Below are 25,135 nucleotides of genomic sequence, written 5' to 3' on the forward strand. Positions count from 1 at the left end.
AGGATCACCAGCAACATGATTAATATTTTGTCAGCAGACTAAAGGAAAACAGTGCATATTTAATTTTCTGCCAAGATACTTCACAGTGAATTACTGGCTATTACGAGGGGTGTTCGAGTCTAACCGGGTCAGGTATAAAAAGAGATGCTAGCGTGGCAGTGCTACACGCAGTAGTAAGAGGGAAGTGTTTCCTATTACTGATAGGTGGCGCACATGTTGCGGGCCAGACCAGAGACCGGTAATCAAGATGGCAGACAACAGTGTTAGTACGTGCATGGAACAGAGTGTGGTGATGACATTTCTTGTGAACGAAGGAGTAAAACCCACAGGTATATCTACAGAAGACTTCAAGCAGAGAACAGTGATGAGACGCTCAGTCACAGTAAGACACTTGATCTAAACATTTCAAAGATGGCCGTACCTCTGTCAGTGACAATCCAGGCTGTAGTCATTCCCAGCCCACAGAGGTATTGCCACATCCCCATTACAACCCAGACCTCGGGCCGAGTGATTTGCACCTATTTGAACCCCTAAAAGAGTTCCTTAAAAGAGTTCCTTGGAGGTCAGCATTCAGCACTGATGAAGAAGTGAAGCAGGGTGTCCTAGGATGGTTCAGGCGTACTGACAAATCTTTCTAGGCCAAAGCTTTCAAGGCATTAGTTAAATACTGGGATAAGTGTATAAATGTAGCAGGGGAGTATGTCGAGAAATAACTGCAGTTTTCATTCCTTGAAATTTGTTCTTTTATTATAGAAACTCAAAAGTCCCTGTTTGACTGGAATGCCCCTTATTTAAAAGAAGCAGAAAGATGTTCTGTCTGTTGGTGCAGATGAAACTGATAAACCTGTGCAACTGTTTTTTTTTTACAACTTCCATTTTAATTCATTATGGCTACAGCTAAGGTAATGTTATTTGAATTATGTCTGCGACCCGAAGTGATGAGATGGATTAGGAGGAAGAGCTCAGGAATAATGACCACTCTGGTTTTTCTACCCATGTGTGGTCTTTCATATTTGTTTATGATAACTCAAGTGGTGGTGACTGGATGGATGACCATTCCTTCCCCTCTGCCTATATACATGACACACAGCTTTGGATATGTTGTCTAATGATAAAGAGAAAAACTACCAGACTGGAGATCCCCACACACCACTACTGCTCCTTGAAAATGTCCTAGTCTGGCCTAGAACTGCCTATTTTAGATGCAGCCATGCCTTTTTATGCTCATTTTAATAAATTAACTATAATTAAATGTAATGTCTCCTGTTAACAAAAACACGGTGAACAAAAGAAACCAATGAATGTATGGCCAGCCCAAGCACAATATGCACCCACAAACTAGCCAATATGCATCCCTGCTATGCCCTGATAATAACTCTGTGTCTGATAACAGAATTCCTCCCAAGTTATTTATCCATAGGGCCTGCACGGTAGAGTGAGGGAATCTGTAGGATATCTTCCAAATGTCAAATTTGCATGGGACCAGAGGCAAAACTACTACTCAAACTGGCCAAAGCTCATTAATCTCTGCACTGGCCCAATCCAGGTTGAATAAGGTAATCAGTTAATGGATATCTAGTTGGTAATGTTTCAACAATGCAATCATCCCGTATCCTGCATGGCTAGTCACAATTCAGCTGATATCAAAGTAGTACCTTTTACATAATTAACTGTATTACTAGGCATTTCCTTGTACTAATAATAGCAAACAATGTGGAATGTCCAGCTTGTCAGATGTATGTACTGTATTCAGTGTGAACTTTGGCAAAGATATCCTAATGATGTTTATTCAAATTGTGCAATAGTTGTGCAATGCGCATTTTAATATTTAAAATTTGAAATGTGACCTCCAAATTAAGTGAACTCAAGACACTAATCTTAAGGTATTCCTGCGCTCTAGAAGACACCCTTTGCCCTTCTCTTGGAGCCCCAGGAAAATCAGCTTAGAGTCGGTTCACACTGGGGCGACACGACTCTGTACTACTTCGGGGGCGACTTGTGCATTCCCATGCACCACGACTTCGGAGCGACTTGCATGGACTTCACATAATGGAAGTCTATGCAAGTCTCCCCGAAGTAGTACAGGACCCTTTTTCTTTACTTGTGTCGCTCCTATTAGAAGGGGTCCTGTAGCAGTAAATGGCAGTGTGGACCGGGTCTAACCTTCTCTAATTAAACAAGGTATCGACACAAAAAAAAGTAAACAATTGATCTGTTGCTAGAACTAGTATCAGAGATTATAAGCAGAAACACTTTACCATATGTCCAGTTTTTCTAAAAAAGACCTTTGGAGTTCAGAGCTGGCTCAACAATCATATAAAGACTGGATGTTTTAGTATAGTTACCAGATAACCACAAATGTAAACTTACAGTAGAATGGTCATTTGCTAACATACTATGCTTAGTCGTGTAAAAATGTGAAAATATTAATATAAATAAAACAAATTTCTGAATCAGAAACCATACAGTATATTTGATGCACCTTACCCTTTCGCCTGGAGGTCCGTCTGATCCAGCGTCACCCTAAAAAAGACCAAATACATATTCAGTGGTATGGGGCTACTGGTAATTCTCTTTGCACACAATCTTATTTAGTTTCAGCCACTCACTTCATCACCAGATTCTCCTTTTTCTCCTGGTGGGCCATTTGCTCCAGGATCTCCCTGTAATTTAAAAAATATATATTAATGTACTCAATTGAAACTAAAAGGTGAGATTTTGTATTTAGGACTTTTTCAACCATTAAATTATAGAATTCTTATGACCTAATATTATTGTAGAATTCAAATTATTTATCATCTTGGTTCTCATGGCAATTCCATTAGTAGATATTTTTTTTCTTTTGCTGATCACTCATTTATCGTAATAAACCATTTTATTGGTGGTTATGGGTTTCGCATTGAAAGTTAAAGTGTCACTAAGCCCAAATCGTAAAAAACAATCATTCATCAATAGATCAATAAATGCTGTTCATACTCACTCTGAGTTTGGTTTTCTGTATTCTGCAAAAAAACTTGCTTAATAGTGCTGCTCTCTATCTCCACCTTGTGTCTATGTCCCCTATTCATCTAGGGAATTTGCAGCTGTGGTGGCAACTCTGGCGGCAAAACATGCTCAGTTTTTAGTGGGCTTCTATGCTGAGCATTTCTTCCCTTTCACATTTAAGCAGGCCGTGTGACTATGAGTCACACATGTGGGTGTATACACAGTGGTAAATAACAGCCCACTTCCTCCCACAAAAGCACAACAGGGGTGGGATATTACATGTAGATTAATGGTGGCTTCACCTTCCTCTTATTCTAAGACACCAACTTTAGGGGCTTGACACAGCCTGCGACTGACAGAAATCCGCCCACACCATGTTATTTCGACAAAATATTAAAGATTTTATTTAAAATATATATTTTAGAACAATTTAAAATAGTTAATTGATATTATTTATTCATTTTTCTGTATTCCAAAGGCTGTTTTTTCTTTTTTTTTTTGAACATGTGACCAGCATCAGAGGAGTAGAAGCTCCCCCTGCTTATGTTTCCCTGCAGACAGGCTGGGAAGGAGCTGGGTCATGTGACAGCTGTATATATCAATTAGTAAAAAGGTATTTTTATTTTCTATTAATATAATTACAGTGCCAACATCCCCATACAGAAATAGAGGGGACAATGTAAATTAAAACAGTGTGTTTAGTATAACTTTAATGTTTTTTTATTGACAATTACAGCTTTATTGTTAGTATTTGATATATCATTGGTAGTTATACTGTCATGATAGTCATGAGTCTATAAATCAGAAACATGCATTAACATCATTAATATTGTTAGTCATTGACTCATCATTGGTAATTAACAATTTGTCCTTAATAAAACCTGAACATGTATTTGTCATTGGTGATTACAGATTTGCCAGTGATTAGTAACCATGCATTTATTTATGGTAAATAGGAATTTATTATTAGCAGGTAAATTTGTGTTATTTGTGGTTAGTGGGCTAAATTTTTCATGAGCAAACAGTCTAAAATTTGGCAGTCATGAGTTTCCCAAAAATGTTGCTTGCTTCTTTCAAGGCTTTATAATTAGTCATCATGAATTTTTCATCAACAGTCACACATTTTTTTATTAGTATAGTTTGATATACAATATTTGGAATATGCAATCCATATGATTTATAATTACCAATAATAAAAGTACCATTTTATTTGGATTTTTAAAAAAATGAAAACTCTAGCACAGAGTCTGTTGAACTTTCCAAAATCCCATCTAAGATTTATATTGGGGGAACAAACTTAAGCCATTTCTTTACTCTTATGTTTATCACGATACCACAGAAATATGCTTGTAATACCCTCCCTCTTAGATTGTAAGCTCTAATAAGCAGGGCCCTCTGATTCCTATTGTATTAAAGTGTATTGTACTGTCTACTACCCTCAAGTTGTAAAACGCTGCGTAAACTGTCGGCGCTATATAAATCCTATATAATAATATTAATAATAATAGAGATTATTTATAAAAACTGTAGAATTGTATTCTGGAAGATTTCCATGTAGTAATTAGTTTACGCAGCAATTCATAAGAATGAAGGTAAGAAGGTCAGGCCTCACCCCCTCTTTTTCTCACAGCCTATTTTTTGGGTAGCCAGATGAGCAGAGTTTCTGGTTTTCAGTAGCCAGTTTCTCTGTTAGCACAATTTCAAAACTATGCATCACTTTATCTAATCTCTGACTTGGTAAATCTTTAGGGATGCCATGACACATGCACAAACACTTACAAATCATATCATAAAGTCTTACCTTTTCGCCTATATTCCCTGTGCTACCAGGTTTTCCTGCACCACCAGATACTCCAGGCTCTCCCTGCAAAGAATATATATATATAATAGCCAACAAAATATGGGTATTTGCTCCATGTGACCTATTGCTTCCCCATGCATCCAAGTATTACTAAGTATTAAGTATTTACTTCATCCAACTACAATCTTTTTATTTATATTTTTGACTGACTGCATATCAGTTGCTCAGTATTTAGCTACATTATTTATAATAATATAAATATATATATATATATATATATATATATATATATATATATATATATATATATATATATATATATGCTGAGATTTTTTAAGGAGCAAGCTTTGGGCGCTATCATCCTTAGGCATGTTTAAATGCCTAGCGAGTCACTGACATGGAACAACCATTAGGATACATGATATACTTATAATTGTACCACCTCAATCACTCAACAAGTAGAGAAGAAAGGAGAAGGATTAGAGGCCTGGTGTTTGCACCTTTAAGACCAAGTTTGCAGTGGCAGCTCCCATTTTTGTATCTTGACAGGTTCCTTTAAAGCACTTGATATTGACATACAGACAGATGTTGTGTCTAATTTTTGTAAAAATGTGATAAAACAATCAAAGTTAACACCTAGTCAATTTCTACAGACTATAATCCTTGTTTATCTACTGTATTTTGTCCCGACTTCTCCTTGTACAGTTATTGTTTTTTTCCTATGTCGCCCTAATTGACTAAAACTTACTTTTCCTCCCTTTGCTCCGTATGATCCGGCATCTCCTTTTGGACCAGAGGGTCCAGACTCCCCCTGAAAAAGAACAGATACATATTTACTGATAGGAGCATTATATTACAATGGATCTGAATATGATTTTGGAATGATTATCAAAGCTTAGTTACACCTTCAAACTTTTTTCCCCCAAAAATATGTTGTTATGGCAACTGACAAAAAGATTTGCATAGAGCAGCCTGGATCCTCCTCTTCTCGGTCGCACACCATCGCTCCTGGCTTCTCCCTCCTGCCGGGTGCCCCCACAGCAAGTAGCTTAGTGTGGGGGCACTGAAGCAGGCATGCTCCTGAGCCGCTGCTCTGTGTGTCCATTCACACATAGAGACGTGGCTCAGCCCCACCCCCTCTATTTCCTGACTGGCTGTGATTGACATTGCTAGATTAAGAGGGGGCTATTGGGGGGGGCTATGGGGGGGGTTATTAGGGGGGGCTACTACACACAGAATTTTTTTTACCTTCATGCATAGACTGAATTGTGCCTATACAACCACTTTTAGAAGAGAGAGAAAGCAAATATATTGTTTCTACCAACACACATTGTGGTGGGCTTTCAAAAAGGCATGACCATATTACCATGTACTCTGTAGCCTGGACTAGACTACTCAAGTAATAGGGTGCAGCACTAAAATACAACATTTTTACCTTTTTCTCGGTCTGTGGACTCTGGACAATTATGGATACTACCAAAAGATGAATGAATTAGTGGGGGGGGGGGGGGATGGGAAAGCAGTGTACTCTCTACAGATCAAGTGACTTTCAGCCACCTCCGTTCTTGCTTCTGGCTGTATATTAAGCCTTTTATTACAAATAGCAACTTAAGCAACTAATTGCCTGGTGTTCTCTGGCTTTAGTACTTTCTGAGACACCTACCCAAAATAGGCTTGCAAGACAGAAAAGTCAAAGTGAAGGTAGACCTCCTAAACTGCATACACGTTTTAGGCTAGTTGGATCAGCATGAAAGTCAAGGAACCAGAATTTTCCAGGGAAGAAATGGTAAACTATATTATTCTACACTACAGGCTTACTTTAAATGCAGTATTTGTTCAAAAGATGCAGCCACATTATGAAAAAAACAAAAAGGTGTGCACTCACTGGCTTCTAAGGCAATAGTGATGTGCTGTATAATCTTGAACCTACACTCACAATCACACAAAACCTACAATGTGGCTACCAACTCCAGAAGGTGGAACAAAAACCCTCACAATTTGCATAGTTGGTCTCTTTAGGTACCTGCATTATAGTTTAATCAGTCACCATAGCTAAATTGAATTTACAGCTCAAGACTTTCTCAGTTTCAGAAATGATAAAGATAAACTTGTTTCAAATGCATAATAAATATAAAATCTCAATTTCATTTTAACATTTACCTCAAAACCCGGTGATCCTTTGCACCCAGGGAAACCAGGTTCTCCATCTTCACCCTATAAAAAACACATCAAATGGAAAATAAGTCAATGTAACAAAAGTAAGTTCTATGATGATATTTTAGATATTTTAACCAATTAACATCTCAATAAAGCACAGACCTTTTGTCCATCAATGCCATCAATTCCTCTTTTGCCTTTATCACCCTGTAAGATTAGAAGAAACCAATGTTAGAATAATAAAAGTTAACAGATGGAAAGCCACAAACTGAGAGTAAATAAAAGGACATAGAGGCACAAACATAAAACGAAACACAAATAAAAGTCAGATTAATTACTTAAAAAAAAAGAACATTTAGGTACAATAATGGTAAAATGCCAGACTAACATTAGTATGCAAAGAGCACTCACACTGCGTAACAGGCATACTACTTTGAAGGAGAAGATAGAAAAGGTAGACTCTGTTTTTGTTTCTTTCAGTAATTGCAATTTTACGGTGTTTTAGAAATATCATAGCTAAGGCCTACACCAAAACCCTGTTCTTCCATATTGTTTGATTGTTAGCAACCAGCTCAACTGACATTTGGAACTTGAGAACATCACTTTGACCGCAGGCTGTCCTCAAATATCAGTCAAATTCAACCTCTTACTAGCTATAGTAAATCTGTGTTGACCATGAATCTTACATTTCTAGACAAAGAAAAGCATCAAGAGATGTCAGGACATACGTTAAATTTTACATGTGGTCCTAAAGTGCCAGTTAAAATACTGGCTTTCTATAAGTCTACAAAGAAAAGTTCCACCTTTAACATGGCCTGTCAATAGCTTTCCAAGTACCAATATTGGTTTGTGGAATATAAACTTAACTATGCTTTAACTTTTAGAAAGTTGGTATTTACATAGGTTCTCCAAAAACTCAATAAAAACAATATATGTATTTCAAATATGTATTTAGCTATTTGCCTGGTGTTCAACTTTAAGGTGATTAGGATTTACCAGAGAAGTCAGTGAATATTATAAATACTATCAGACTTCAGCTTCAAAAATTTGCTCATAGTGGGGAATTTTAATATTTGAGGTTGCAGTTCCTTTTTGTAATGTAAATGTATCATGGGTCTTGATAGGTGGCTATTGTACTGGATTGTCATGATTGTTCATATAGGATAACTTAGATATTATAAGATAAACAAAAGTGTCTACTGAATAGAAATAAATACAGGCACAGAGAAGTAGGTTAGTTAAAACATATATAGAATACAGTATTAAAGAAGAATTATCATTGTAGAATCCCCAGGGGACCATATGTATGTAGCATTTAATCCTGTTAAGACCCATGCAGGACTTTAAAAATAGAAATCCTTTTTTCTGTTTGTATTGTGCTGTAGCTCCGCCTTCCGGCTAAACCTCAATTTTCGGGTGTTCCTACTGGGGATCTACAGCCCAGCACTGAGCCCCATGCCCCTCTCTAAACTCAATGATATTTTACTATTATGAATTAACAATCACTGCTGTGAGGCTGCTTGACAGAACTTCTGGTTGCTAGTAAACATCAGCAGATACATCACACAATCATGACAGTCTTGTTTCTGTTTCCTCACACTAAGTTCTACAGGGCTGCCTGATTGTTTACTATTGTGAATGAACAGTCAGCACTGTTTAGAGCCGGTTCACACTGGGGCGACTTTTCAGGCGACCTGATCGCCTGACAAGTCGCCGTGGGTTGCCTGCCATAGATTAGCACAGGACCCGTTCTAATAGGAGCGACACAAGTCGCTCCGACTTAGAAAAAGGGTCCTGTACTACTTTGGGGTGACCTGGAGCGACCTGCATTGACTTCAATGATATGAAGTCCATGCATGCCGCTCCAAGGTCTTCACAGGTCGCCCGGCAATGTCGGGTCGCGCCTATGTGAACCGGCTCTTAGGCTTTGTGAGCTATAGCCTGTGCCGTGTATGTATATTTGGTGAGGGGCTGTGTGATTAATCTGCCAGATGACAGTAAATATCCACTTTGCTGACACAGCTAACTGATCTTTAAATTTAGTGAATGAAAACTCAGTGCTTATGTCAGGATCCATATCTGAGCCTGGTACTTCTGTGATGTCTGGCCGTAGCTCTTCTCACTGTGCCACCTGAGATGCTGGTCAGCTCCCTGCCTGGTCCCTTGGACTACCTTGCCTTGTATCTTGTTTCTGGTGAGCTTTGAACTCTTTGCTTCTCCCATGAACTTCCTGATTTGAGTCATGTCTCTGCACTTCCAGATGTTGTTTGCCAGATTATTGTGCTCTCTTTAGCCAATATCATACTCTTTGCATACCTGCTCCTGTCTTTAACTTTGCTACGACTCATTATCGACCCTTTGCTTGTTCATTGACTATGCTTCCATCTGATCCCATACAGCTTCTCATTACTGAGATTTTGGCTTGTTCATTAACTACGCTTGTGCTTGTTCCTTATCTGCTTCATCCAATACCTGACGCCAGATTGCTCTTTCCCTGCTGGGCAATCCAGAAAGCTGCGATCTGGCATTAGCATGCAGAGAAACCTATCTCTACCATCAAGAGATCTGGTGAAGATCGGCTAGTGCTTAGACTAAATGCCTCAGGTGAGCCCACATCATCCGCTAGGAGGATCTGCTTGTATATTTCCAGCTAATCATTTGTGAACTGCTCTACTGCTATAGCCACTGCACATTCAAGCCTGATCCCAGACCGTGACAGCTTGTGTAATGAATTAAATTGACCCTGCCCCCCCACTGTGTTGAATTGTGGGGCTTGTCTCCAGCGCGTGCCTGAGACAAGCAATGTCAATCAGCTCTCTTTATGATAAATGTGTGGTGGTCCTTCCTCCTTAAAGAGAAACTTAAGGCAGAATACCAGTTGACATAATTAAATAGTATGCTGATAAAAATGCTTACCTTTGCTCCTTTTGCTCCTCTGGCACCCTAATGAGACAGATCAAAAAGAAAAAATATAAATATATCAATACATAACGTTGTTGGACTACTCTATCGCATGGTAAGTTGGGAAAGGTTACATATACTGTGTAAATATTAGCGATACTACTTCTGGATCATTATCTACTTTCTATGTTCATATGGGAGTATCCTCCTTACCTTCTCTCCTCTGACACCTTGGTCACCCTATGGGAAAAGAAAATACAGTTTAAAGTTGTGATCAATGTGAAAAAATGGGTAAAATATTATAGGGAACTAGAATGGAACACTTACCTTCATTCCCTGATAACCTACAGGACCAATATCTCCAGGACGACCCTATAGAGCGATAGATAGATATAATTAGAAAATCACAAAAACATTTAAACAAAAATTAAAAATTAGGTGTGTAAAAACTGTTGACTAATAATAATATTAATATATGTTTTGTATATTTTGTGTGCTTTATGTATTTACTTCTTTTGAGTGCCAGTGACAGAAAAGATTCACAGAAGAAATAATAGACACAGTTGGGTTCATAGCAATGTCTTGACAGGTTACTGAGTTTGATCCCTACAACAGAACTAACTGCAGGATGTTTTTCTCAAGCTTGTGTAAAAAATATGAGAACTTAACTTTCCACTCTAATATTGTTCTAAAAGTTCTGATATGTCAATAGGCTTCCAGCCAATCAGATTCAGGAGTATGTGTTTGGCTGTCCGCTGTTATCAATAATAATATCAATTTAACATAATCGTTTTTTGTTTTTCATTCTGCAGTGAATAGTCTGAAACAAGTGTTATGTTTGAGGTTCCTTAAGAAAATATTGTTTAACTGATAAAATGGTACAAGGGCAAAAAGGCACAGTCACCTATAGCTCTCAATAACATTTTTGCTTTCTTCTTTATGGGATATTGCATTTGACACCTTGCCTTATTAAATATAGAGTGGTGCTCTGTACCTTTCTTACATCACAACAGCTTTAAGGTGATGGTACAATGGGATTGTACAATCTCCTTTAGATCTACCATCAACCATGTAGTATGATAGCCTACCTTACCAGGCATAAATATTGTTTTAGGGTTGTCCTTATATTATATAGTTTTGGTAAATGTGAAGGAGATTGCAAATAAATAGAATAATCCAATTGTAATGATAAAGTGGATGGCCATCTTTAGAAGAACTGAATATAAGGGTTTCTTTAGAGAGTGGGGGAGTCAGGGTTGTAAATAGCAAAATTGGTACTGTAAGGTTGTACCCTGGTGGCACCAACTTAATGCAAACTGATGTTTTCATATGTGTGAAAATAAATACCTAACTAGTGTGCTTAGGTTTCAAAGCAATATTATACTTACAGGGTCACCAGGGGGTCCGCGATCACCAGGAAGTCCTGTTTTTCCAGTCTCTCCCTACAAGGATAACAGAATATTAGCATTGCTTGTCTAGATTTTCCTCCAAAATTACAAACCTTATATAACAAGGATCCCTTACCTCATAGCCTGCTGGACCAGGTAGCCCAGGTCCTCCACGTCGAGGCTGCAGGAAGACAACAAAACATTAATTATTAAGAGTTAAAGTTGTATAAGGGACATACATTCCATAAAGTTATATAATTTTCTTACCTGACACTCATAGGAGCAGCACTGCAATGTGCAAAGATGAGAGAAAAAGAAAGAATCAATAATGGTAGTATCCAGTGTTTGGTGTATTTATATACAGGCGGTCCCCGGGTTACAAACAAGATAGGGTCTGTAGGTTTGTTCTTAAGTTGAATTTGTTTGTAAGTCAGAACAGGTACATTTTTTAAGTGGAGCTCCAGCCAAAAAAAATGTTTGTACATTTTTTGGACAGCATAGGGAAGAGTTACCACCCCTGTAACATTTGTTTGGCTCTCTGTGCCCCTGTTCAAAAGATTTAACCTCATGTTCTGTCCCTGTAAGAATTTGATTTTGAAAATTTTGGGTTGTTAGGGAAACAAGAATTAGTGATAAAGCTTTAGTGCAGACATCTTTTTCCCATAATAACTCTTACAAGAGTGAATTTCCCTTCCTAGGGGAGATTTCCTCTCACTTCCTGTTGCCTCCATCTTTTTAGGAGTCATTTGTAAGTTGGATGTTTGTAACCCAGGGACCGCTTGTAAATTGAAATCTTAGCAGTACTTACCCCATGTTCACCATTAGCTTTCTAAAGAAAAAAAAAGGAAGAAAAAAACATTTGTTACATGGACAATTTGAAATGACACAGTTCTACTTTAATGTCATTTGACATGAATATATATATGATATAAAAGCAAAAATGTTAAACCTCATGATATGCTATATCTTTAAACTAGGCTATATTACTGTAAGATGCAACTGTAGGCTCTGTTAATCACTGTTTGACTACTAGCTGTATGTTCACTTTGCACTCTTTACATAATAATGCTGTCAGTTCTCTTGATTGATAGCATATGCATCAGTGCTATGCAGAAAGTACTTTACAGGACTACTGTATCTAGAGCTATGTTTCCCATTCCCCATGAATTTTTTACTATTCCCCTTGCATCTTTTGCAAAGTCATCCACAAGTTTATGTTAGAAGCTTAGAACCCCCAAACCAGTGTGGAGGGGGGAGGGGGGGCAGCTACATTCCTAATGTTTCTGCAGTAAACCAGGTGGATAGCAAACTGGTCAGAGCTGTGCAATTGCCTGTAACTTCATAAGGGAGAATGCACTTGTAGGCATGTGGTGTCTGATAGGGACATGCCAGTACAGTTAATGCTAATGAGTGGCTTCTCTATGGCTAGTTTAGTCCTTATGAAATTGAAGGGATGCAGGGGGCAAAGCTGCTACCTTGCTTACAGTCCCATTCTGCCTCTAACTATCTCAAATTCCTGCATTTTATTCCCATGAAATGGCTGTGAAATGTGATTAAAAAGTTACTTACAATAGTGTCAATAATAGTATCAATTGTGTAATCGATCTCATCACTGGACAGACCAATGGCACTGGTGGCTGTGAAGTTTCTACGGTAATTTGGATCAGAGGCAATAACACTGAGACGCGGTTCCTGAAAAATAAAACAAAGATTGTTACCCTTACTTATTTTGAAAACTGATATTATGTAATCTTTAAAAATGCCAATTGGATACTACCAGGTGATTTGGTGAAATGGCAACAGAGAAGACTTTGATGCCCAAGTGTTTTGCTTCATTTGCTGCATCTTCTAGACCTCCACATGGCTCTTTATACCCTTCCAATGGATGACCATCTGTCACCACAATTAAATACTTGTTCTCTCTCTGGTGGGATCCTCTGTAAAAGAAAATACGTGTTACATGTCTGTAAAAAGAAATGCATTTTACATGTGCATATATAAAAGGCAAACTTCTCCATGCTTATCATATTAGGTTTAGAAAACACAAGACTGACAAACAAAGGACACTGAGCATTAAAGTCTAACAGAACTGAATATACCAACCCAATTAAGATCTCTTCAATGCCTCTTTTGATGGCGCAGTCAGTATGGGTTCCTTTACCAATGTACTCAACTTCATCCACTCTGGTTTTCAGTTCATCACGGTCCTTGGGCAGACTGGTTAGACCCTTAATTAGAATGATGTCATCACTGTAGTGGAGGGCTCCAGCATTCCATACCAGGTGACGGTCACAGCGATAATACCTGCAAAAACAGAAATGTTATGAGCTCTTAAAATTTGCCATCTACCACCCTAAATAAAAAAGGTTATAAATGTGAAGTAGGATATTGCTCACACTCCATACTGAAGCAAGGGCAATGGGATGACATTTCTTTCTTAACACTGGATTTGTGTCTATATATTGTGTACTTAGTGGTGTGATTACAGAGTTATAACTTTTGATTAAACACAGGCAATTTGAATGTAGTCATTATATGATGAATAATGGTCAGTTTTAAGAGGTAAGTCATTTTACATGGGTGACAACAAAGTTGTGGAATTTAAATAATTTTAAAATTAATACAGAGTAGTGTTAGGGGTTTCTGACTCCATGCAACTTGCTGTACTAGTGTCAGAGGTTTAAACAAAAGGTGCTAAATACCCTAATTTGTAACTGTTTTTGAACACTTTGATCTTGCTACATATATGAAAGAATCTAGAATGGAAAATATGAGAAGGTCTGCAGCCCTAGAACATAGAATAAAGCATATGCTCACAAATTCTTGGGTCAATATAGATAAGCTAGAAATGCATTTTGTGTTATATTGTTCCCAGTATTTATTGATACATTTATTGACACATATTTAAAGATTCAGTTTGATTGGAATTCATTAGATACTTTATTTTGATTTCTGTTTGGATAATGATATATATTTTCAGTCATAAAGCAACTTTTTAATAACTTTTATTCATTAGTCAGAAAATAGGTAACAAAAAATATTAGGTATCACCCACACACAAAGCTCGCATCTAGCTATACCTTAAAAATAAATTCTAGATATAACTCGCCTGGTGACTGTCAGATATAATAACAGATATGGCGGAAAATGTAGAATCGTATCCAATAGCAATACAAGTAAGTAAATACGCTTTCATCAACTTCTGAGGCCTATTTTATTGTTAACTTTAAAAACTGGGTTTTAACAAAGGAAACCTTTACTCACATGTAGTTTCCTAAAAAAAAAAATATTGCTAAGGGTCACAAATAGTCAATTTAAGCTCATTCTTCATCCAGGTCTTAACCTGTCTCCTTCATGTACTTGTTGCAAGATAGTGGTAGTGCCAGGGAGTGCTTGGGCATGCTAAAACATTAACAAAATGTAATCAAGCACACCTATAGCACCCCTGGTGCTGCGCCCAGACCTTGGTGAGTGCAAACCTTCACATAACACAGCAGATCAACACTCAATGTTGTAGCTTGTTAGCAGAGTGAGCAGAGGAAGTCTTTCACTACTCACTTCCTCTGCTTAGATTTTCATTAGATCATGTCATCTGTCAGAACACAGCAGAGAAAGCAAGTAATGGAAGACCTTAAAATAAAAAGTTTAGCCTGGTTGATTGCAGTGCCTCATCCATGCGTATACCAATAAAGCCTTATTTTTCTTGGTTGGGATTTTTTAGGCACAATACAACAATGTCAGACCTTTTTTTGTATTAAAAAATATGACTAACATTTATTACATCTTGTTAAAATCATGATATAAAAAGCAACATTGACTAGTTGATGACATCATTCACAGGAAGATCACCATGCTATAACATGTTGCCATTTGTAGTGCCTCAATATAATCATGAAAATATAGGCATGATGATTTTAACAAGGGTGTAATAAACACTGTTTATATTTTTACTAGAAAAAAAGGTTCTAACATTGTTCTATTCTGTTCTGTGCCTAAAAAATCCCAACCAAGAAAAATAAGGTTTTGTTATGCTGCTGTGTTATCAATTTCTGGAGGTTTACATCAAGTAACACACTTAATGGAGGTTGCAGCTCTGGAACAGAGGTGGGCAGAGAGGGTAGGTTTGAGGTGCAAAGGTGAGCAAGGGTGAAAATTTAAGTGGGTGTTGAAGTGGAAAGGTGTGCAGACAGAGAGGGTTTGGGGTGCAAATGAGGACAGAAGGAGAGAGTGCAGGTAAGCAGCGGGGTTGGGGTGCAAAGGAGAGAGGGTGTAGAGGTAAGCAGAGACAGGGAGATATGAGGTGCAGAGGTGAGCAGAGGGGTGTTTGGAGTGAAAAGGTTAGCAGGGAGGTTTGGGGTGCAAAAGTGAGAAGAGGGGGAAAGGGGATTGGGATGCAGAGGTTAGCAGAAGGAAAGGAGGGTTGGGGTTTAGTAGTAAGCAGAAATAAGAGGTTCGGTGGCCACTGTAAATAAACCTGATAAAATGTTATTCATTTTCAATGACCTTGTTAAATCAGTCTTTCGTGTAAACACTCCAGTTATGTTGGTGCTCAGTGTAAATCTTCCTATTTCTTTGTGGTCAGTGTTAATTACTTTTCTATATTGGTATTGAGCGTAGAATCCCTTCATTAAAATAAGTGGCGAGGGTAACTGTCCCTTCTACATTGGTAATTAGTGTAAGTCTTCCTATTACATTTGGGGTCAGTGTAAAATTCCCCATTTTATTGGAGGGCTGGGCAGTGTAATTACCCTTGCTATATTGTTGGTCAAATTAAAGGTCCCATTACATTGATGGTCAGTGTGAATGTTTCTGTAACATTGTGGGTCAGTGTAGAGTCATCCATTACATTAGTGGTTAGTATAGGACCCTCCTTTCATTTATGGTCAGTGCAGAATCACCCTAACATTGGTGGTCTGTGTAGAATTTCCCTTACATTCATGGTCAGTGTAGAATCACTCTTACATTGGTGGTCTGTGTAGAATTTCCCTTACATTTGTGGTCAGTGCCCAATCTCTCCTGCATTGGTGGTCAGTATGGAATTGCCCTTACATTGATTTTCCATGTAGAATCACCCTTACATATGCAGTCAGTTTAGAATCACCCATCTATTGGTGGTCATTGCAAACCCCTATTGGTGGTCACTGGTCAGTGATCAATCGTCCTAACGTGGTCAGCGTAGAAATACCCCTTTCCATTGGGGGTTACTGCAAATACCCCATTACATTGGTGACCCTTGTAGAAATCCCCATTACATCGGTGGTCAGTATAGAATACCCATTACATTAGCAGCCAATTTAAATTCCTGTTACATTGCTAGTCAGTGTCTAATTGACCACCAATGTAACAGAGTGGATATGCAGATTCTACAGTTTGTAAAAAATGACTAATTTATTTTTGTTCAACAGGGCAATCTTCCTCCTACTGACCACCGATGTCACTGCATTCTTTTTCCACCAGACACTGGCATCAGGTGTTTTTTCCCCCCACTGACCATTACTGCTGAGGGGGTATTTTTTCCTTCCGCTGAAAAGGAAAGTAAGTACATAATCTTGACCTCTGAACTCTGTCCACTGTAATGTATATTGCATAGTCCTGACCGTTATGCTTTATATACTCTTTGGAACATTACATAGACCTGATCTGTATATGCAGTGTTATGCGTTGCCTGTTGCTGTGTAGTTTGTAACTATTTTATACAAGGTCTTTTTCAAACCAGGCCCAGTTAAAATGCAAGCTCCTTGTCTATATCCTATTTTATTTTTTTAAAACAATCCTTTAGAATTATCTGTGTTTATGAGACCCTCATTAATGGCACAGAAAGTAAAGGGTATTATGTGGGTATAAAGACTGTGGACTGTATACCGTTTATTCTTTAATTTGGCTTAAACTCCTCTTTAGGTCAGACCCAATACTTAAAGAATTGTAGCCATGTTTCATTGCTGCAGGGTGCACAACACACTACATCCTCTTTCTTTTTTCTCCAGCTATCTCTCTTTCCCAAGTTTTAAAGTTGGGAGGTATGCAGCTTTGAGTTCAAACACCTAATTGAACATTTAGTTGTTCTCACCAGGGATCTCCAAACTTTCTAAACAAAGGGCAAGCTTGTCCTTCAGATTTTAGGGGGCTAGACTGTGGCCAGTAGGAATAGAAAAAAAAAATCCCCTGTGGTAAGTAGTAGGAGAAATAGTGCCCCATTTTTGGTGTCAGTGGGAAGAATAGTGCCCCATTGTTGGTGTCAGTGGGAAGGATAGTGCCCCATCATTGATGTCACTAGAAGGAATGGTGCCCCATCATTGGTGTCAATGGGAGGAATAGTGCCCCATCATTAGTGTCAGTTGGAGGAATAGTGCCCCATTATATGTATCAAAGGGAGGAATAGTGCCCCATCATTGGATTCATTGGGAGAAATATGCCCCATTGTTGGAGTCAGTGGAAGGAATAAGGCCACCATCGAATAGAGGGAGTGGGAGGAAATATGCCCACTGTTGGCGTCAATGGAATAAATAGTGACTCATCAGTGGTGTCAGTAGGAGGAATAGTGACTTGTATCAGTGGGAGGAATGGTACCCAATGGCCAGATAAGGCAAGCAAAGGGCTACAGTTTGAATACCACTGATTTGAACTAATAAAATATTGTTTGCGTTTTTAATATGGGCTTCTGTCGTATTTCAGGCTGTCAGTAAAAAAAAAAATATGCTCAGTGCTCTGTCTGTACATTTTGACAGTAAAAAATAATATGGAGGAGGTTGGCAGCCCTTACACTGGGGATCATAGAACTCAAGTTGTGAGATGACATCAGGTGATAAAAATTCTGCTTTAAAGTAAAAGTAAGGCCAATGCTCTTTTGGTCCTACTTCTGTAGATCACAAAAGTGCACTTCATTTTCAACTCTTGGGACCCGTATTTAGCTTAGTTGTCACTCAGCCAATCCAGATTCTGGAAAGATCCTGACTTGAATGCGATCAGCAGACCACTGGTGCTATGCAGGTCTCCTCCAGATCTGTCAGAGTGTCTGTGTGCGTATACATCCTATACGGTAAGCAGATACAATCTGACAGGAAGAATCAATGAACCACCATTGCGCTCCACAGCACCGTGCTAGTTCATTGAGAACTACAGACCGACAGCCGCAAAGGATGTCTGGGCTTGTAGTTCATTTACACACAGAGCTGTGTGAATGAATGAATGACACGGCAGTGTGGGCCAAGTCCCACACACGCCGTGCTGATTTCAAAAAGTGAAAGCTAGTACGGAGAACTTCTCCCCAATCTGCTGTAACAGGGAGAGGGTGTGGGGGGGGGGGGGGGATCGTACAGCGGCTGCAGTATTGGGAAAATTTTGACCCTTAAAACAGGTGGAACATGTAGCAAGTTCCCAAAGGTGAACTTGTCCTTTAGGCTTATTGTGTGGTCAGCCTACTACAGGATTTTTGCATGTATTGTAAAGATATAAGAAAATGCTTCCAATTTTGTATTTAATAGTTAAAAAAAAGTAAGTAAGTGAAATTTCTTGTCGGGGTTTTCATATACGTTAAAGAAATATTCGATGTGATTTTCAACAACGTGCTCTTTACAATTGTTTTGTATCACTTGTAGAGACTTTAGGATTAGCCACTAGAGGGATGGTAGATAACTTAATACAAGGATTCTACTTAACTGCTTAAGGCTTCATGCACACTGGGCTTAAAAAATGACAGTTCCTTTGGCAGAAAAAAAAAAAAAACGCTCATATAGAGCATTTTTTGTACAGAATTTAGACGAGTTTAGGAGAGGTTTGCATTTTTTCTGCCGGAAATCTCCAATCAGAAACGCAAACCAGAAACGTTTTTTCTTCTGCCTCTAAAAGTTGAGCTCAAAGTATGCCTGTAATCGTCCTAATGTGCATGGACACATATGTAGCACCCTCCTAGCTAGGTGCTAGGTAGGTAAAGCCTAGTGTCTCCATCTGCTTATCAGGGGGGCCTGATTGTTAGTTAGGCCTGTTGCATGTGTCCATGTGTGATTCATCTGATCTGAGGGAGTGTCCCCACTGTATCCAATAGGAGAGCCTGTTGGACAGTGGAGGAAACCCAGGCAGAGCAACCTTGGGAAAAACAGTGTCCGCGAAGTACTGGGAAGCTTGCCAGGGGTCTGCCCAGGAAGGGGACCACTCCAGTGGAGAGTCAGTAGACAGGCGTCAGCGCACTCAGCAAGTGAGAAAGGGGGTGCCAAGTTAGAACCCCCTGAAGAGTAATTCAAGTGGGAACACATTATCTATCTTCAGTGGCAAGGTGAAGCAGCGGCCTTGCTGCACAACACTACAGCTAGTTGTCCTCAATATTGTGCATAGTTCATTGTTGGAGTATCCCACTCATCCCTTCTCCTATCCCAGCTCTAAATAAAAACACAAAAAAAAACAATATCCCCTGGATTGATTATTGACTGAGCCAAGGACTTTCAATGCTAATTATCAGCTATCAGTTGCTAAGGGTAACCCAGGGGAATCCAGAAAGTGTAATTCTCAGCAGTCCTCTAGGGGGCAGTGCTACACATAGGATACCATTGAGCGGCTTTTACAGGCAAAACTGCACTGTGTATGGCCTGCTTATCTCTTTGCAGTGTTCCTGTTGGAAACCTGTTTAGTGGTGGGATATACCACAAAAAGATGTGAAATCAAGGAGGGTTATTTTATTATTGTAAAGGAAAAGTAAAGGCCCCCCTACATTTTAAAGATAAAACCAAGTATCTTTCAAATTGCAAAAATGGAGAGAGCCGGCAACACTGTGATGCTTTGAAATATACTTTATTTGTTACATCGGATTATCCATTACAGATCCATTACAGCAGTAGCTATGAGGATGATAATGATTACATTGACAAAGTCTGGCCTCTTTCTAGCTTTGCTGTAAAGCCAAACTTATTTTAAAAAGCTGTATTAAAAGGAACCTGTCATAACCAAACACCAGGTCAGTGGTGGAAACAGCTAATCCCTGGCTTATATACAACATAGTATTCCTGGGTTAGTGAAACTGCCCTAAAAATATTATATTGTGTGTCTTTTGCTTCATGACTGATTCTTTTAAATTTCCATGCAAATAAAATAATTCACTAATAACATTTGACGGTACATGATGTAGTCACAGAGATGTCTTTACCTTGTTGTGAGTTTATCTATGAATCTTTTGGTAAAATCCTTGACTTGAGTCACGAGAGTCTTAAATGGTTTCACACGAAGAGCAACACTTTCAGATGTATCCAAAACAAAGAAGATATCCACTGGACAGTCTAAAAAAGAAAAGTGTACCCATGTTATATGCCTTTGGCAACGTATGCAACTAATCATAAGCCTTCAAAAAGGATAACTATGGCTGAATGTACCATTGGACAGTCGTAGTCCAATGCCTACAGTAGCATCAAGTCCCACACTTTACTAACTGTAATACATTTTTCCATATTTTGCTTTCCTCACCTGGCCACCTCTGGACATTTGTGGCTTGATGTTTTATATTGGGGGGGGGGGGGGACTCGCTATGGTTAAAAACAAATAATTATCTCACAGTTTGCTGTAGGTACATTCTCCATATTAGGTTATACTTAGGAATAGCAAGGAATCAGTCATGAATACCCTGAAAGTGGGCAATAGTTGAACACCATTGGATATTGGATGGGTACTGCTTGGTGAAGTGAAGACTGTATTGTTTCTTGTTGCACTTCAGTAAAGTAAAGCAAGAAGATGGAAGACTTGGACGCGACTGTTCTTATTCTCTTTGTCTGTGGCCTATACATGGTGGAGTTAGTATGCACTTGGTTCATTGGAAGGGGGCTGGAACATGTGGGGGGATGTTTTACTGTACTTAAGACCCCACAGCTTTGAGGGCCAGGTGTCTACCATGGTTGTTTGTGTCATTGCTTTTTATAGAGTGTGGGTCCACGCTAGCCTGGGGAAGGCCTGAAACCAACTAGCAGTGTCTGTAGCAAAGTACCATATTCTTACATATAATTAGCATCTCCTACAGGTATATGTATGATACCATCATAAAAAGCCCAGTTCCAGCCAAAACTTTACTTTCGTTTTCAACAGAGTGTGCAAATGTTACAGACCCTTTCAGATTTTTACTGACGTCTGTTTCCTGTCTCGACCAGAAGTGATTAAAATCTCTTTAGTGGGGACAGAGACTGCAACAAATAAAATTTGATACAAAAGTGAAGATCAAGAACCACAGTTAGATTATTAGTACATAAATAAGAATTACAAGTATGACATTTTTCACATGGTCATATTAGTCCAGCTTGGATCAATGTAACCATGCATATATCCATTGGTGTGCGCAGCCTATTGCATTAGGGTGTTCACCCCAAAGCTCAAACACACATGCCTTTCTCTGCAGCCTCAGCTGCACTGGACAGTGAATGCATGGGAAGTGCCCTGTGCTGAGCAGCTTCCTGTTCATTCACAAACTGAAGCATAGTAAACCTAGTTGTGTTCACAATGTTCATTTGGAAAAGGAAGGCACCAGTAAGTTACATATTTACTAGCCCCTTTCCCCACTCTCCATCCTGCAGGGTAGTAATTAGGGTGTGCCCAGGCACACCTGGCACACCCCCTGCGCATGCCTATGCATATATCATACCTGTGGAATCCTTCTAGAAGCTGGTAAACACTGCTACTCCAGTAATCTCCACCTTTAGTTTCTGGGTTCCATGCTGAAAAGCTTCCTTGCTGTATTGTGAACATTGCCCCACCTATCCACCTTATCCAATTAGAGAAAGTTTTGCATTCATAAAGAACATGTAAAGCATTCTCTGAATGGGGCCCACTCCAAATGGCTGGCCTCCTGTGTTCACAATGCAGTAGGGCAGTCATTCAGCACAGGACCTGGAAGCTAGTGAAGAACACTGGAGTAGGGATGCTTCTTCAGTGATTTCCACCTTCTAGTGCGATCCACAAGGTATGACTCCATTCATCATAATGTTACATATACCTCCAGTATTATACTGTTATTCCCTTATACTGGGAATAATACATAGATTACAACAACATATTTTTTTACTGTAACAGGGAATAGTTAGAACTTCTGTCAGGTTATTATTATTGTCTGCATCTTCCTGTCCAGGTGACAACCACTCTCCTCATTCTGTATCCTGCTATTACAGGAACAGGAATTGAGGTAAAAACTAGACTACAATAAAAACTTTAGGGTCCTTTCACACGGTCAGCTCCGTTTTTTGTTCAGTTCGGATGTCACTTTTTAGGGTCCATTCCGTATGTCCATTTTTCATCCATCCGTTTGCTGATAAAAAACGGACATAATGGATGTCTATGGGCTTGTGGACCTTAGCGGATGACCATCCACTGACATCCGTTTTTCGTCCGTTCCGTTTTTTAAACAGAAGAAAAAAGGGTTTCCCTTTCGTCTCAAAAAACGGAACTTAACGGAATGGACGAAAAACGGATGTCAGCGGATGGTCATCCGCTAACGTCCGCTAGCCCATAGACATACATTATGTCCGTTTTTCATCCGCAAACAGATGGAGGAAAAATGGACATATGGAACGCCCGTGTGAAAGGACCCTAACAGACATTTTGGGGAGTTGGGCTTTAATGCATTTACCTTACAGTATAACAAGATAGGTACTGACTTGTTGGGTACCAAGCGCTACATCATGAAAACCAGGGTTTGATGGCCAGAAAGCCCAAAACAGCTGTATGCAGTTTGGTTTAAACAGCTTTATAATATAAGACTATATTTTCAGTTCTGTGTGTGCATCTATCTAATGGGGCATATAGGAATGATTTGCAGTCCAGAAGTGACTAACAATCCTAAAATTTTTGGATATATGGTGGAATGAGACATGTGAATACCTTCTGTTCTAAGAAGACTTTTCTGTGCTAAACATGTATTTGTACAGGCACCTACTAGGCCTGAATTTATGGAATGGTTGTATAGATCCTGATTTAGGATTGCAAAATATAAGAAAGATAATAATGGGCTTGTTCGACCATAACATTTCTTGTGTGACAAAGCAAGCATTAAATACTGTACTTCTTTACATGAGGTGTAATGGGAATGGTGTACCTACCAACCTCTAAACCTATTAAGAAAGGCATTATAAATGTGCCATGTATATTTGGGAGTTGGGGAGAGAGCACAAGTGAAATCTGGCCCTGTTTTCTGCATAACTCGTATATCTTTTATTTTAGTGACAAATATCAGATGGTATAACGATTCTTCATTTTCTTCATGGCTTACAATACATTTAACAAATTTCCTTGCCAGAATAGGCAAATGTTTTGTTTCATATTTATTTACTGTACATCTGCATTGAATTACATGGGTAGAATTTATATAAACTCTACTGAGATTTACAATTTGCAAAGAGGCTATAAAGGAAACCAGTTTTACAAGGAAAGAGAAATTGAAATCTGAAATTGCTAGTTGACCTCTGGTTTCAGTACTTTTTAAGGCATTAACATGGAACTTTCATGAAGTGAGGACAAAACAAAATAAGAGCTCCGTCTCCCTATCTTTACGGTCAATTTTAGGTCATTGACTCAAAACGTATTCAAGCCAATAGATAAGCATGACTGACATGATGTTAGCATTATCAAAAGTAGGAAGCAGCAATGGTAGCCTCTATGCAAACAGTAGTGGATTTATGCCTTAGTATTCAACCACCAAAACCCAGCACAGGACATTTGCGAGTGGGAGTTTTGGTGCTAGGGACAAACTGGAACTTCACAATAAGCACTGATACCCCTGTTTCCTCTGATGATTATTACTCCTACACCCACATTTTTAAAAATTGTCGTGGAGCCTCCCCCCCCCCCCCCAAAATCCATATTGAATCCTTATCTGGGCATGCAGGCTGGCAGGCCAGGAAAGGGGGGGTGAGCCCCCCTCCTGAACATACCAGGCCACATGGCCTAACATAGGGGAGTGCCTTGGGGCAGGGGAGGCTCTGCCCAGGGTTCTGGGGGTCTGCGGGCAGGGGGCTTTACGGAATCTATATAGGCAAGGGGTGGGGCCACCTGGTGGCACCACCCCTTTGTGACGTCACCAAACCAGCATGAAGGTGCTGCCACCAGGTGATGTCGCCAGGTGGCTCCCCCTTTACCTATATAAGAACTACTGTATAAATTGGCAGAGCCTGCAGTTGACGGTTAGCCTTAGTCCCGAGAGGAGATATTTTTTTTTCTTTTTTTGGGTCTGGCGGTGGTGGTGGGCAGCCTGATTGACAATGGATCTACATCGGGGGCTTTTTTTTTAATAAAGGAATTGTCAAAAACTGTGTCTGGGTTTTTATTTCTTTTTGACATTTTTTTCTTGGTGAATAGGTAGGGGTGCAATGTAACTCATTTACATAATCTGGGGGCCCGCTTGTTAAAGTGGGATTTGAGATTCTGATATACCTCCTGCCCACACACCCCCAAAACCACAGAGAGAGAGAAAGGGGGTGGGAAATCCAGAAAATATATTCAAAAATGCTTTATTGTAAATGCATAAAGAAAAAAAACATGACACACACGGTCTAAATGTGCTCAGTAAATGCGTTTCACACTCTTGTGCTTACTCATTACTCGTTACCTCAAGTTACCCAAGGGGTGCACTTAAGACCATTAGTCAACAGCTGAAACCAATCAATCAACAATAGTGGAGGAAGAAAACCACCCCCCATATACGATCACTGGCCCTGTAGCTCAGGTCTAAGACAATCGCACACAGGCAGTACCCGGGCCCACACACTTTTTATGGCCAAAACTTCCATATAAGCCTTCAAAAGGGGCGCTTTGGATTTTTTAAGTTCAGGACCCATAGATTTTATTAGGGTTCATAGTTTGGGTCTGAATATTCGAGAATTCTGGTTAGAACCAAACCAGGGGTTTTCGGCCCAACTTTAGTCCCTACCACTAAAGCATAACTCCT

The 25,135-nt window shown here is 39.3% G+C and overlaps 1 protein-coding gene across 1 annotated transcript in view; it reads right to left on the minus strand.

Moving 5' to 3' along the window:
* The window catches only part of COL6A1 (collagen type VI alpha 1 chain), a 72,354-nt gene that overhangs the window by 40,942 nt on the left and 6,277 nt on the right, over positions 1 to 25,135 (minus strand). The window contains exons 2-18 of the mRNA XM_082260059.1: positions 20,366 to 20,495; positions 13,336 to 13,536; positions 13,010 to 13,169; positions 12,802 to 12,924; positions 12,041 to 12,061; positions 11,500 to 11,520; positions 11,369 to 11,413; positions 11,233 to 11,286; positions 10,172 to 10,216; positions 10,058 to 10,084; positions 9,860 to 9,886; positions 7,106 to 7,150; positions 6,947 to 7,000; positions 5,535 to 5,597; positions 4,787 to 4,849; positions 2,610 to 2,663; positions 2,488 to 2,523 (exon numbers count right to left, since the gene is read on the minus strand). Of these exons, the coding sequence (XP_082116185.1) occupies positions 2,488 to 2,523; positions 2,610 to 2,663; positions 4,787 to 4,849; positions 5,535 to 5,597; positions 6,947 to 7,000; positions 7,106 to 7,150; positions 9,860 to 9,886; positions 10,058 to 10,084; positions 10,172 to 10,216; positions 11,233 to 11,286; positions 11,369 to 11,413; positions 11,500 to 11,520; positions 12,041 to 12,061; positions 12,802 to 12,924; positions 13,010 to 13,169; positions 13,336 to 13,536; positions 20,366 to 20,495 (1,169 nt within the window). The remainder of the gene's footprint in view (positions 1 to 2,487; positions 2,524 to 2,609; positions 2,664 to 4,786; positions 4,850 to 5,534; positions 5,598 to 6,946; positions 7,001 to 7,105; positions 7,151 to 9,859; positions 9,887 to 10,057; positions 10,085 to 10,171; positions 10,217 to 11,232; positions 11,287 to 11,368; positions 11,414 to 11,499; positions 11,521 to 12,040; positions 12,062 to 12,801; positions 12,925 to 13,009; positions 13,170 to 13,335; positions 13,537 to 20,365; positions 20,496 to 25,135) is intronic.

The sequence above is a fragment of the Pelophylax lessonae genome, assembly GCF_965119305.1.
Source record: "Pelophylax lessonae genome assembly, chromosome: 6".
NCBI lineage: Eukaryota > Metazoa > Chordata > Amphibia > Anura > Ranidae > Pelophylax > Pelophylax lessonae.